This window comes from Galeopterus variegatus, unplaced genomic scaffold (assembly GCF_000696425.1).
Source record: "Galeopterus variegatus unplaced genomic scaffold, G_variegatus-3.0.2 Scaffold10397, whole genome shotgun sequence".
Taxonomy (NCBI): Eukaryota; Metazoa; Chordata; class Mammalia; order Dermoptera; family Cynocephalidae; genus Galeopterus; species Galeopterus variegatus.
In genome coordinates this window covers 4,158-18,473 of record NW_007736508.1, presented here as the reverse complement: position 1 = coordinate 18,473, position 14,316 = coordinate 4,158, and the positions used below count along the sequence as shown (strand labels likewise).

The 14,316-nt window shown below is 45.8% G+C and overlaps 1 protein-coding gene across 1 annotated transcript; it reads left to right on the top strand.

Annotated features, from left to right (window-relative positions):
- Positions 1-855: 855 nt before the first annotated feature.
- On the top strand, positions 856-7,639 carry LOC103609982 (zinc finger protein 584-like). Its single transcript, XM_008594233.1, has 4 exons — positions 856-926; positions 1,886-2,012; positions 5,112-5,234; positions 6,045-7,639. Exons 1-4 carry the CDS (start codon positions 909-911, stop codon positions 7,049-7,051), a joined length of 1,275 nt encoding a protein of 424 aa, XP_008592455.1. The 5' UTR covers positions 856-908; the 3' UTR covers positions 7,052-7,639.
- The last annotated feature ends 6,677 nt before the right edge of the window (positions 7,640-14,316 follow it).

Sequence of the window (14,316 nt, the reverse complement as noted above, 5' to 3'; positions counted from 1 at the left end):
CAGGCTTTTGCGGAGGAGTCCCCGGCAGACACTCTCGAGCGACACGCCCCGACGGCCACTCTACGACCAGGGACATCGGGGCTCAGGGAGGAACATTCGCCATGGTCAGGGAGCGTATAGGTCACGGAGGCAGAACTTCTCCGTGCCTTCCCCACTACAGATTCCGTGGGCCCGGGTAGCCCCCCGAACACCGTCCACGACCCAGCGAAATCTCTACCTGGTTGTGGTTGCAGAGCAACTGTCAGAAACTGACGCCGGAAGTCCCGCCCAGAAACGCCCCTCTTCTGAGCCGTCATTGGCCACGTCTGTACGGTCGCGCGACGAATTCGCTTATGGGAAATGTAGTTTGCACACATCCTTAAGACGCTGTTGTGCCCTCCCCTATCACCTTGGCAACAATCAAGCCCTGCGTAGCTACGGGCGCAGGGAAATTATGTCAAATCGTGATGCCGCAGCTGAGCTAATGAGGCACAAGCTAAGTGAGTGGCGCAGGACTTCCGGTGTTGGGGTTAGCGTCATTATGCTGCGTCGGGTGGGGGCGGTCCGAGCACCTCAGATAGCTGTGGGCGGGCTAGGATATCACCCCGGTCGAGAAGAAGGGCAGAGACCCTCACGGCGCCTTAGCAAGCGCTCTGACCCCCACCTGCAAAGGAATCCGTCTTCTTGAGATTCGGCGTCACTCACAGAACCGGCCTCCGCTCCGCCCTCCTTCCCCGCGTATACCGAAGGCGGTTCCCTAGTACTTGGGCGCATTTTACCCCGGCGGGGGGAGACCTGCCTTCGAAGGTTCAACGGTGGCCGGAGGATAACTGCGCCCAGGCCGGGGTGGCGGGGAAGCGTTTCGGTTCAGTCCGCTAGTCGGGCCCTGGTCAGCGCTTCTCGCGGCCCCGCTCCGTCGACAGGTTCCAATGGCCAAGGATGCGCCAGTGAGTGTAGGGTGACCCAGGAGGAGTGAGGAAGGCTGTGTCAGGTGAAGGGACAGCATCTGCTAAGGCAGAGGTGGTGGAGGAGGACTGGGGACCTCGGAGATCTGCCTGTAGTTCCGGGAGGCTGAGGAATAGATCCAGGTGGGGACGTCTTCAATGCAGCACGAGGGAGGCCCTTGGCAGTGGTGGCCATTGGAAGTGTGGGGCAGGATGGGGTCGAGGTTGCTATGCTAGGCACTTGGAGACACAATGGACAGAACTGCATGTAAGGAGGCCAGGGAGTTGCCTATGGGGTGAACTGGTGAGGTTGTGCTGGGGGTGTAGGGTTGTAAGCATGATGCCGTTCAGAGTTAGGTAGGCAGGAGGGCAAACTAGAGAGCTCTGGGACAAGGTACTTGGACCTAAGGGAGAAGGGTGAGCATAGGTTTGGTTGCATGTGAGAAGTGTGATTAATGGGACTCTGGGGGTGTAGGGTTGTAAGCATGATGCCGTTCAGAGTTAGGTAGGCAGGAGGGCAAACTAGGGAGCTCTGGGACAAGGTACTTGGACCTAAGGGAGAAGGGTGAGCATAGGTTTGGTTGCATCTGAGAAGTGTGATTAATGGGACTTGGAGGCAACTGGGAGGCAGGAATAAGTCGGGGCCTGTGTGCTTGGCCCTGCATATAGATGGCATGTCTCGTCACCAGGCTGGATATAGTGTCGAGTAGTAACACCAGAGGCATCAGTGACACGAGGGTTCCTGGTATTTTTCTGAGGTAGGAGTCTTGGGAGAAGGGAGGTATGAGGGTATGCATGGGGGATGAAGTGGGGGGAAGGTTTGGGGCTCATAGGGAAAGATAATATCAGTGGGAGAAGTGTCAGGACCCTGAGGCACGGATCGAGGAACATCTCTTCCTATTTTGATTGGTTTTTTTCTGTCTACTATTGACCCCAAGGCTCAGTTGAACCCATCATTGCAGGGCCTTGTTATGTTTGAGGACGTGGCTGTGTATTTCTCCCGGGAGGAGTGGGGGCTCCTTAATGTGACCCAGAGGAGCCTATACCGTGATGTGATGCTGGAGAACTTTGCACTCATTAGCTCACTGGGTAAGTCTCTCCCCCAGCACACTGACCACCTTTGCCTTTTCCCCATTGGAAGTTCTGTCCATACCAAAGCCAGATCACTAGGGCTGTTTCCTTCCCAAGTTCCCTGTTGTAGATTTTGTGGATGCTGAGACTGAGTTGTGTGCTCTTCCCCTGCCTCTCTCTTAGTAGCCCTGTTAACAGCCTCAACACCTGTTGCCCCAGGGCCTAGTGGAGCAGGGTTTGGGGGTCAGATGTTTCACAGTTTGCGTACCAGATTCCATCCAGGTCTCCTCTCCCTGGCCCTGTAACTCTGTTGAAGACATAGCTCCTCTGTGCTCTGGGTTTTGCCTTCTTCCTCCAAAAGAAATTTTACAGGGCCCTCCCTGGGCCAGGTTTGAGCCATGAATTTGAATGAGTACATCAGTTTGGGGAGTATTGCCGTCTTAATATTAAGTTTTTTGATCAGTGAACATAGGATGTCTTTCCATTTATTTAGCTCTTTAATTTTTTTTTTTTTTTTTGTGGCAGGCTGGTACAGGGATGTGAACCCTTGACTTTGGTGTTACCAACACTGAGCTCTAACCAGCTGAGCTAACCAGTCAGCCCTCAATAATGTTTTGTATTTTAGTGTACAAAGCTTGTACTTCTTTTGTTAAATTTATTCCTAAATATTTTATTGTCTGATGCTATTTTATTATTTATTTATTTACTTATTTTTTGTCTTTTTCCGTGTCCGGCAACGGATCGCAACCCTCAGTGTTGCCCCCGCACCGGACCGGGGACCGGCAACGGGACCGCAACCCTTGGCGTTGCTCCCGCGCCTCGCTCAGCCATTGAGCGGGAACCGGTCTGTATGTGGGATCCGAACCCTCAGGCGGGAGCGCCGCCGCGCTTCCCAAGCAGCGCACTTATCCAGTGCGCCACCGGGCCGGCCCCTTGATGCTATTTTAAAATGGAATTGTTAATTTTATTTTGGGTTGTTCATTGCTAGTTGTAGAAATACAATTGATTTTTGCATACTGATCTTGTATCCTGCAGCCTTGCTAAATTTGTTTATTAGTTCTCATAGTTTTTCCATACATAAGGTCATCATCTGTGAATGGAGGTAGTTTTACTTTCTCCTTTGCCTGATCTAGCTAGTACCTCCAGTACTTTATTGAATAAAAGTGGCAAGAGTAGACTTCCTTGTCTTGTTCCTGATTTGAAGGAAAAAGCATTCAGTATTTCACTATTTTTTTTTTTTTGTCCTTTTTTGAGACCAGCCGCACCGCGCTCAGCCAGTGAGCGCTGTGAGCGCACTGGTCATCCCTATATAGGATCCAAACCCGCGGTGGGAGCGCTGCTGCGCTCCCAGCGCCGCACTCTCCCGAGTGCGCCACGGGCTCGGCCCAGTATTTCACTATTATTGTGGTCACTATTAAGTTGGTTTTTTGCAGATACCCACTTCAGGTAAGGAAGTTTCCTTCTTTTCTTAGTTTGTTGATTGGATTTATTATGAAAGATCATTAGATTTTGTCAAATGTTTTTCCCATGTCGAAATAATCATGTGATCTTTTTGTCCTCTTTTCTATTAATGTGGTATATTACAGTAATTGATTTTCATATGTTCAACCTTGCATTGCCATGATAAATTCCCTCTGTCATGGCTTATGATATTTTTTATGTGTTTCTAGATTTGGTGTGTTAGTATTTTGTGGAGGATTTTTGCATCTATATTCATAAGCGCTAACAGTGGTGTAATTTTCTTTTCTTGTAATGTCTTTGTTTGGTTTGAGTATGAGGGTAACTTTGACTTCAATGGATGAGTTGGGAAATGTTCCCTCCTCTTCTGTTTTCTGCAAGAGTTTGTGAAGTATCAGTGTTAAATTTTATTTCAGTGTTTTTAGTATTCACCATTGAAGCCACCTGGGCTCTCTGTGTGTGTATGTGAAGTTAATTTTAAAAAAACAAAAAAACCTCTCTGTTATAAGTTTGTTCGGATTTTTTGTTTCTTCTTGAGTCACTTTTGGTAGTTTGTGTTTATTTAGTAATCTAAATTTTATCTAAGTTACCTAATTTGTTGGCATACAGTTGTTTATAGTATTTCTTTATAATGCTTTTTATTTTTGTAAGATTGCTAGTGATGTTGCCTTTTTCATTCCTGTTTATGGTAAACTGAGTCTTCTCTCCTTTATTCTTGTCAGTCTGTGTAAAGGTTTGTCAATTTTGTTGACCTCTTCAAAGAACCAAGTTTTGGTTTTGTTGATTTTATTTTTCTCATCTCTATTTCATTTATTTCTACTCTAATCTTTATTATTTCGTTTCTTCTGCTAGCGTTAGTTAGCTTCTGCTAGGTTTAGTTGCTTTTCTTTTGTTACTTGAGGTGTAAAGTTAGATTATTGGTTTGAGATCTTTTAAAATATAGGTGTTTATAGCTATAATTTTACCTTTAAGCCCTGCTTTTGCTGCAACCCATGACTTTTGATGTGTTGTGTTTTCATTTCATTCATCTCAAAGTATTTGTAATTTTCATGTGATTTTTTTTCTTTGACTCTGATTGTTTAGGAGGATTTTATTTAAATTCCATAAATTTGTAAGTTTCTCAAATTCCTTTTTGTTGTTTTTTTCTGTTTTAATTCTTTTGTGGACAGAGCACATGCTTTGAAATTTACTGAAGCTTGTTTCATGTCCTAGCATTTGGAGAATGTTCCATGTGCATATGAGAATGTGACAAGAGTGGGTATCCTGCTGTTGTTAGGTGGAATGTTCTTTAGGTGTCTGTTAGGTCTAGTTGGTTTTCAGTGTTGTTTAAGTCTGCTTTGTCCTTGTTCATTTTCTTCTTAGTGGTTCTATGAAAGTGGGAAATTGAAGTCTCCAGATATTATTGTTGAATTGTCTATTTCTCACTTTAGTTACGTTAGTTTTGCTTTACAGGAGGGTTTTTGTTTTGTTTTGTTTTGTTTTTGGTGGTAAAAAAACTAAGATCTCCCCTCTTAAATTTTCAAGTGAACAAAGGAGGTTTGTTTTCTAAACTCACTTTCCTTCCTAGTTGCCATCATGACATGAGCTTTCTGTGGTCAGTAGGAGGGTGGGTCAGCCTTGGCTTGCTTGGGCTGACCTCTTACTACCTATCACCCCCAGGATTTGCACCATCAAGATCCCATGTGTTTGCCCAATTGGAGGGTGATGAAGAGCCCTGGGTGCCCAGCTGGATGGACGTGACTCCAGTCAGCAGACCAGAGGCCAGGAGGGGTCCTGGTCTTGGTGAGTGGAGCTGGGGGTTGCCTTAGTTTTAGCAGTGGGTTCATGGCATGCTGGGTACTTTGGCGCAAGTGTTCTGGTGTAGAGGCCAGTGACTACATCTTATTCCCACCTTTCCTTTCCCTTCTGGACACCACAGTCTCAGCATCTCTACCATGATTCTCAGGCCCTGGGTGACACCATCTCTCTGGCCTATGTCTCGCCATTGCCCCTTCTCTGTGCCTGTGCAAAGCTATCCACTGGTGACCACTCTGTGTGTAACTTGAGATGTGCATGTATCCTTAAATAATACTTGAACACCAGCTAATGCTTAAGTAATACTTGTCAGCACTACGCTCTCCCAAGTGAGCTAACCAGCTATCCCTGTATAGGGGTTCGAACCTGTGGCCTTGGTGTTATTAACACCACGTTCTCCCAAGTGAGTCACGGGCTGGCCCTGCTTAAATAATACATGAACACCAGCAACTGTCCCAGATTTTCCTGGGACTGTATACCTGTTTCTTCACAATGCTTGGCAGTCACCAGGAGCCAAGGCCCCCCTGAAGCCCTTTGCAAAGGAGTGACTTGGAAACCCCAGCTCTCTTTCCTGCACTGCACCCCATCTTGTGTCCTCACTGCAGTTGAGGTCTTACCTATTCTGTGGTCTGGTGGACCCCTGTTCTGCTGGGCCAACCCTTCCTCACTTGGACCTTTCCCAGCAACCTCCCAGCAATTCTACAAAGTCTTTTCTGGGTGGATCTGATGTGCATTGGTGATAAAAGTACCTCCTCCCTCCAGTCCAACTCTCAGTAACTGACTCTTCTCTGCTTTCAGGTTGCCTGTGTACTGTGGATAATGAAGAAGCTCCATCCAGGCAAGAGAAAAGTTGCAGAGTCCACCTGTCAGAAAAGCCCTTCATGTGTGGAGAGTCTGAGAAGGATATTCCGGCCACCTTAGACCTCCTCCAGCACCAGCCCACCCATAGCAAGGGGAAGCTATGCAGAAGCAATGAGTACGGGGCAGCCTTCCTGCCTAGCTCCAATCGCAGGCAGCAGCAGGGAGTCCACACCGCACAGAAGCCCTTCAAGTGCAGTGACTGTGGGAAGATCTTCTTGAAGGCCTTCGCTCTCCTTGACCATCTGATAACTCACTTGGAAAAGAGACCTTTCAAGTGCCCGATAGGCAGAAGTGCCTTCAAGGTGAAATCAACTCATGTTAATCACCGAAAAATTCATGCTGGAAAAACATCCCATGTGTGTAACGAGTGTGGGAAGGCCTTCAGTTACCCATCTAAACTGAGGAAGCACCAGAAGGTTCACACAGGCATAAAACCTTTCAAGTGTAGTGAATGTGGGAAAACCTTCAACCGCAAAGATGCACTTGTTCTGCACCAGAGGATTCACACTGGAGAAAGGCCTTATGAGTGCAGCAAATGTGGGAAAGCCTTCAGCGTTCTGTCTACCCTCATTCGACACCGAAAAGTTCACATTGGAGAAAGACCCTATGAGTGCAGGGAATGTGGAAAGTTCTTTAAATACAATAATAGCTTCATTCTTCACCAGAGAGTTCACACTGGAGAAAGGCCTTTTGAGTGCAAGCAATGTGGAAAAACCTATGTGACCCACTCTGGCTTGTATCAGCACTGGAAAGTTCACACTGGGGAACGGCCCTATGAGTGCAGCCTGTGTGGGAAAACCTTCACCACCAGGTCCTACCGCAATCGGCACCAGCAATTTCACACTGAAGAGAGGTCCTATGAATGTACAGAATGTGGGAAAACCTTCAAACATAGTTCTACACTCCTTCAGCACAAGAAAGTACACACTGGAGAAAGGCCTTAGGAGGACAGGGCCTGTGGAAAAGCCTTTAGCCACTAGCACCTTGTTCAGCAAGGTCTCATTCCAGAAAGAAGATGGAGGAAAGCAGCCTTTGTGAGAGTGCCATCTGAAAGAAGCTAAATCTTGCACATCCCAACACCCACCCTGGGGCAGCTCCCAATGTGTGCCAGGTGGCTGGGAAGCTTTCAGGAACTAAGTTGCATTCTCTGACCTGTCCAGGGCTGGAGGCAGTGTTATGTCACTGCCAGTTTCTGTGACAGAAGCTATCCCACCTCCACCACTCAGCAGGTCCCCATGTGTGCCTCAGTTGCTGCAACATGTTTAGGGATGACAGACCTCATGCTCCCTGCTCCAGACAGGGGAGAATCATTAAATGGTGGAGCCCATGATGGACCTTGTTCCTTCTTCACTGGCTGACTTAGGCATGGACATGACCCAGTTTTGGCCAAAAGGAACTGGGAGCTTCAGGGAAGGTTTATCATTTTCATGGACACTGTTGACACTATACATGATACTTGTCATGGCTGGGCACAGACTCATAACACTGTGGTTGTATAGTAATAAAGCCTTTATTGTTTAAGCCACCTTTAATGTTGGGGGTTCTGGTCCCTGTATGGAGGGGGATCGAGAATGGATTTGGGTTCTGTCACCATGAATATAGGAAATGGATTTTGTGGGGGTTGCCTGACTTTTGTCTGCTTCAGCAGGGACAGCAGGATGGTGGAAAACAGCTCTAGGCAAGGTTGGCCTAACTTGCATTGGTACCTGAGTCTTCAAGGGAAAGACTTGTATTCTAGATGTCAGGCTTATCTGTGGGTCCAGCGCTCTACCTGAAGAAGGGGGTAGTTGGTGTGAGATCCTCTGTGAGTCTAGGGACAGCAAAAATTGGGTCCCTTGTTCCAAAGGAATGTTTCCCAACCTCTGGCATTGGTCAGAAGAAGCTGTTTCCAGAATCAGCTCAGAAGCCATGTCCTCTGAATTCTAGAAGCTCTAGATTGACTGTAAGACCTACAGGGGCCTGCTCAGTCTTGTAAACTAGAGGGCTTGAGTCATTCAGAGTCATCCACAGCTGTGGTTCCATGGAGCATGAATTCCAGGACTTCTCTGGAATTGCAGACCTGTTATCTGTGGCTGAGGTCACTATCAGCAGATATTCTACAGGTTTTCTGGATTCTCATAGCCTCCTTGGGCTGATCACCCAATGGCCATCATCCCGGGACTTAGAGAAACGAAGATCCTATAGTGCTGGTATGTGGCTTTGTGACCTGGCCAGTGCTCGTGTTGTTTCTGGATGCCTTTGTTGTTGTCCAGTTTTTGTTGTCACAGTGGCAGGGCTGTCGCTCCGGTGCTCAAGGGAGAGAGATGGTAGACTCAATATTATGGATCCAGATCTTCTGGTCTGTGGGACCGTTTGATTTTTTAAATTTTGGAAATGATTTCCCCAAAAGGTAAGTAAAATGTCAGTTCAGCAAAGTTTGTATGTTGGATGTAGTTGGATGTAGCTGTGTCCATAGTCCAAAAGTTGTTCTTCCTGAGAAGAGAATGGGAAGAGAGCAGGAGCCCCCAGATTGAGGGGCTTTGGACCACAGCGTTCAGTCAGAACTGTGTGTTGGGGGTTGAGACTGCTGCTGCTGCTGCCTCTGCCTAAAGTAATTCTTGCCCAGTCCACTGTAGGAGGGTTGGTAGGAGGGGTGATGACCATACTGGGGAAGAACCCCAGGCAGGCAGGCAGGCTTGTGGTCGGGGGAGTTTGCAGCCAGTCTACTCAATTTCTCTGCAACACCCTGACATGTATACTGTGTGTTGGGGGTTGAGACTGCTGCTGCTGCTGCCTCTGCCTAAAGTAATTCTTGCCCAATCCACTGTAGGAGGGTTGGTAGGAGGGGTGATGACCATACTGGGGAAGAACCCCAGGCAGGCAGGCAGGCTTGTGGTCAGGGGAGTTTGCAGCCAGTCTACTCAATTTCTCTGCAACACCCTGACATGTATGTATACCTACTCCCAGGCCTGATCAGGCCCTCCTCCTTGGGTGTAATAACTACTACCTCCAACCTAGGAGTCTGTGTGGGAACAGAGTTGGAGTCCATCTGAGCCATGTGGAGCTCAGACCTCCAAGAAAATGGGAGTAGGGTCAACACTAATCATCAGAGTTCAGTTCTTTGTATTGTGTGTAAATGGCCATGGTTAGATCTCATAAAGTAGCTCCCAGCACATTGGTGAAGGTCCTCTGCGCCTCCCCCGAAGCTGCCTTCTGGTCCCCACTTAAGCAATCTACCGGGGAGGGGATGGAGGGTAATGTTTTCCTGATGATACCAGAACCTCGGGAGCAAAGCATGATGGCTTCTCCCTTTGACCTGCTCAGAGTACCAGTTTGGGTGGGGCTTACTAATTCCATCATTTTCAGCTCAAACTTCACCGAGGGGGCAGGGCTTTAACATGTGCATTTTGGGAGGAAACAAACATTCTGTCCACAACAATGAGTTTCCTTTTCTTAATGTAGAGGATTTTCGTTTTTAAAGCCAGGTTCTGGAATTCAGTTATCTAGCACCCTAAGCAGACCAGTATGTCAGTTTTACAGGGAGAAATAGAGAAAGGTCTGAAGAGGACTTTGCTAATAACAGTGGGCAAAGAAGTATATTCATCAGTTACTCGTTCTTCCACTTTATTCATCAGATGTTGGTTGAGCACATGCCTTGGGCCTGGTCATCAGATATTTAATATTCAACCTGAGCTGTGATGATGGGGGCAGGATGGTCATCGGACCTGAGACATGCTGATGAGTCAGTCATAGGACTTACTGGAATTGTGAAGGAAGAGGCTCTCCTGGCCCCTATGGAGGTCTTGTGCCAGATTTGGGAGTTTGTGCCACCAACCAGCAGGCATGCCTGTAAACCAAACCTAAAGAGATGTTGAGTGATGGCAAGACAGTCCTTTTGATTTCATTGAGCCTGGATCCAGTTGTCCCTGAAGCTGTCCTGTGGACTTAAATAATGTTATTTTGGTGGAAGCTACTTAGAGTTGTATATAAATCCCCTGGAAGGGAGAGAGCTCTGCCTGACTCAAGATCCTCCCCACAGTGGTCCTCCCATATCGATACCCTCTCTCCAGTCACAGACAGCCCAGGGCAATGCTCCTGGAGCCCTGCACCATCTTTTCCACCACACCCACAGACAAGAAAAGTCACACCAGGCTCTAGAGGCTCAGATTCCACCAACTTAAAGGCTAATCATGTGTCCACTCCACCTAACTCTGAATTGCCTTTTTCTGCCACGGGAAGCTCCCAACAGCATGGCATTTGCATGCAGAAGTTGACCTCAACCCCCAGCATCACCACACTCAGCCTGGGCCTTCCTTAGTGCAGTGAACCCATCTTGTGGCTTCCCACTGGGCTTAGAATAAACCATACCCCTCACTCAGCTTACAGGGCCAGCAGGACCTGGTTCCCGACCTCATGCTGTGCCTCTCTTTTCAGACACGGGCCACAGAGTCTCCTTGTTGCTCTCAAATGCAGCAGACTCATTCCTGCCCGGTGAACACTTTTCCCCTGGAGTCACTGTGGAGAGGTAATGTTTATTGCTTTCTGACCTCTAATTTTCTTCAGAGCTTTAGCCACTATCTGCAGTTGCCCTATTCTTTGGTATGTTTACATGTCGTAGTACACTGAATGTCCCCCCTAAACTTACTGAAGCTTGAATTGTGTCCCCCAAGTTTTATGTATTAGAAACTTGGCCCCCACTGTGACTGTTAAGAGAGTGAAATCCTATTATTGTAATTGAAAGATGGAGACTTGAAGAGGTGATTAGATCGTAGGACCATGCCGCAGCAAATGGATTAGTAATGGTGGACAGGGGCATGTTCTGACAGCTTTAAAAGGAGAATGAAGGGCCGGCCCGTGGCTCACTCGGGAGAGTGCGGTGCTGATAACACCAAGGCCCCGAGTTCGGATCCCATATAGGGATGGCCGGTTCGCTCACTGGGTGAGCGTGGTGTTGACAGCACCAAGTCAAGGGTTAAGATCCCCTTACCGGTCATCTTTAAAAAAAAAAAAAAGAGTGAATGGAAAGATTATTCTCTGCTCTGCCACTTTTGCAATGTGATACCCTGCTGTCACTGAATCACCACCAAAGAAAGCCTTCACCAGATGCGTTCTCTTGACTTTGGACTTCCTAGCCTCTGAAACTGTAAGCAATAAATTTTATTTTCTTTATGAATTACCCAGTTCCGTGTATTTCGTTATAAGCAACAGAAATGGACTGATACACTTGTTAAATCTCGATATTGTGCATCAGATTGGGATGAATCTACCCCACACAACAGGCAAGGGTCTGGCATACAGTCTGGCATCAGGTAGTGTTTATTGAGTGAGTATATGACTATTCTGCAGGACCTGTGCTGGGCCCAGACCTTGGCCCCATCATCACAGCTGACTGGGGGTGGGGGAGGGGGGAGAAGGGCACCATAGGGAAAGAGAATAGTGAATCCTTCTCCCTGTCTTCGAGCAAGATACCTAATCTGCTTACATATTTAGAACCATTAAAATGTTAAATTTTAAAAAATAGTTGACAACTACACAAAAGAATCAACCATGATTACTTCTCTTCACGAAAAGATTAAAGCCAGTCGTAGAGGTCACTCCACAGGAGACACACATGAGGACAGACCCAGAGTTCCTGAAATACAGAGAATGGAGAGGGGCCTCAGTCAATACCCACCAAGGATACCCCCTCCGTAGCTCTTGCCGTGGTTGCCAAATGTGTGGTTTTCTGAGTAACGCCTGATATGTGTCTATCCCTTTGTCACCAACTAATCTTAATGTATGCATTTCCCATAGTTTGAACTGGTAGACCTGGAGTGTGAGATCTGGATTTGCTGTAGCACAAGCACATTCCCTTTCACCTGGATGTTACCACGTTCAGGAAATCATTCTCATCTCTTCTCCATACAGCAGTGAAAGGATCCTTCCCAAAGGAAACTAGTGATCCAGCTTCATAGTTTCCTGTTTCCTTAAGGACCTGGCCTTTCTGGCCCTGGTGACCATCTCCAGCTGAGTATGGCCTGGAGCTTCCATGAAAGACTTCTCTTCCTTATGGACTTTGTTGACTCTACACCTGATATCTGTCATGGGTTTGTACAGCCTCCAGATCACTCATCCCTGGAACATACTACCTTATACTGCTCTGGACTGTATGATAACATAGGCCTTATTTTTTAAGCCTCTGTAGTCTTGGGGGTTGTGTTCACTATGTGGGGTGTGTTGAAAACAGATGGGCTCTACCTGCAAAAAGGGAGTGGGGAGGAGCTTTTGTGTGAAGCTCTGGTTTTCTCATTAGCTTTTGCTTGCTGTTTCATGAGACTTTTGTACATGGACAATTGTGTCATCTGTGAACAAAGAAAGTTTTTTGTTTTAAATTCAGATGCCTTTTATTTCTTTTTCTTTCCTTATTGCACTGACTAGAATCTCCAGTGGAACATTAAATGGAAGTGGTGATTGTTGATATCCCAGTCTGTTTCTGATCTTAAAGGGAAAGCATTCAGTCTTTCACCATTAAGATATTCACTGAAAGGACTTCAGCATGGCACAGTGAAAGATATTCACTGTAGGATTTCTTAAATAATTAAGTAATGGAGTTTAGATATGTTGTCCACTCCAAAACTCATATGGAAATTTGATCCCCAATGTGGCAGTGTTGGAAACTGATTGAGACATGGGGGCAGATCCCTCATGAATGGATTAATGCTCTCCCTGGGAGAGGGGGGAATAATTAGTGAGTTCTCACTCTATTAGTGCCCGTGAGAGCTGGTTGGTTAAAAAACCTGGCACCTCTGTCTCTCTCTCTCTTGCTTCCTCTTGCCATATGATCTGCTTGTACCTGCTGGCTGCCTGCCGCTTTCTGCCATGAGGAGAAGCAGCCTGAGGCCTGTGACAAATGCAGCTGTCTCAGAATTGTAAGCCAAATAAACCTCTGTTCTTCATAAATTACCCAGTTTCAAGTATTCTGTTAAAGCAACACAAAACAGACTAATACAGTGTCACACAGTGAAAGATATTCACTGTAGGGTTTCTTAAATAATTAAGTAATTTATTTTACTGTAGGGTTTTTATGTAAGCCCTTCATCTTATTGAGACAGTTATCTTCTTATTCGTGGCTTGTTGGGAGTTTGTTATATGGTATTGATGTTTCACATTTCCAAATGTTTTTTGTTTGTTTGTTTCAGCATCTACCACACCTATTGAGATGAACTATAATTTTTAAAATTCTGTTACTATGGTGACTTGTACTGATTGATTTTTTAATGTTAATTCCAAGCATGTGTCTCACTTGATTACAATGTATTATATATGTATGTGTATACACACCCACTCATGTATATACTTGTATGTACACTTGTTTATATACAAAGGGACTTCAAAAAGTTCATGAAAAGATTTGTATTATGTATATGTGTATATATACATATTTTTGTGACTGGACAGTATGGGGATCCAAACTCTTGACCAAGATGTTGTATTAGGTTTTAAATTTATTTTCCCGTGAAGTTTTTGAGGTACCTTCATATATAATATGTGTGTATATATATTCAATTTGTTAAATGTTTAAAATTTTTATTTATTTTTTCTTTGTGCATGTATTTGATAAATATAAAAAATAATGTTTGCATCTGTGTTCATGAGGGACATTATTTTTTGCCTTTGTCTGCTTTCAGTATCAGAATAATGCTGGCCTCATACAGTGAGTTTTTAAGTATTCTGTCTTCACTTTTTTGGAAGAGTTTGAATATTATTTATTCTATTAAATATTTGGTAGAATTCCCTAGTAACGTCATCTGGGACTGGAAATTTCCTTGTGGTAAAATTTTAATTATTAATTACATAATAAAGTTTCCAGTTTCCAATAATATGTCCCTTACTTTTTTCTGAGCTCTTACCTACAATGTTCTCTAAGTCCAACTTTTTTACCAATAGTTGATTTAGGTGATTTGGGTTTTTGCTATCATGCTTCTCAAAACTAGTTTAGCTTCTACCCTCTGTTTGATTCCAAAGCCACTCCTACATTTTAGGTATTTGTTATGGTAGCACCCAGCTCTCAGGGACCAAAATCCGTACAAAGTCCCCAACTTCTGATGGTTCAATTTACAATTTTCCAACTTTACAATGGTGCAAAAGCTTTACACGTTCAGTAGAAACTGCTTCGGGCCGGCCCGTGGCTCACTCGGTAGAGTGCGGTGCTGATAACACCAAGGCCCCGGGTTCGGATCCCACATAGGGA

What these genes read in the sequence shown, in the direction of transcription:
- LOC103609982 (XM_008594233.1), top strand. An exon ending in TGCACTCATTAGCTCACTGG is followed by an intron (nt 2,013 to 5,111) that starts GTAAGTCTCTCC and finishes TATCACCCCCAG; the next exon opens with GATTTGCACCATCAAGATCC. An exon ending in CAGGAGGGGTCCTGGTCTTG is followed by an intron (nt 5,235 to 6,044) that starts GTGAGTGGAGCT and finishes CTCTGCTTTCAG; the next exon opens with GTTGCCTGTGTACTGTGGAT.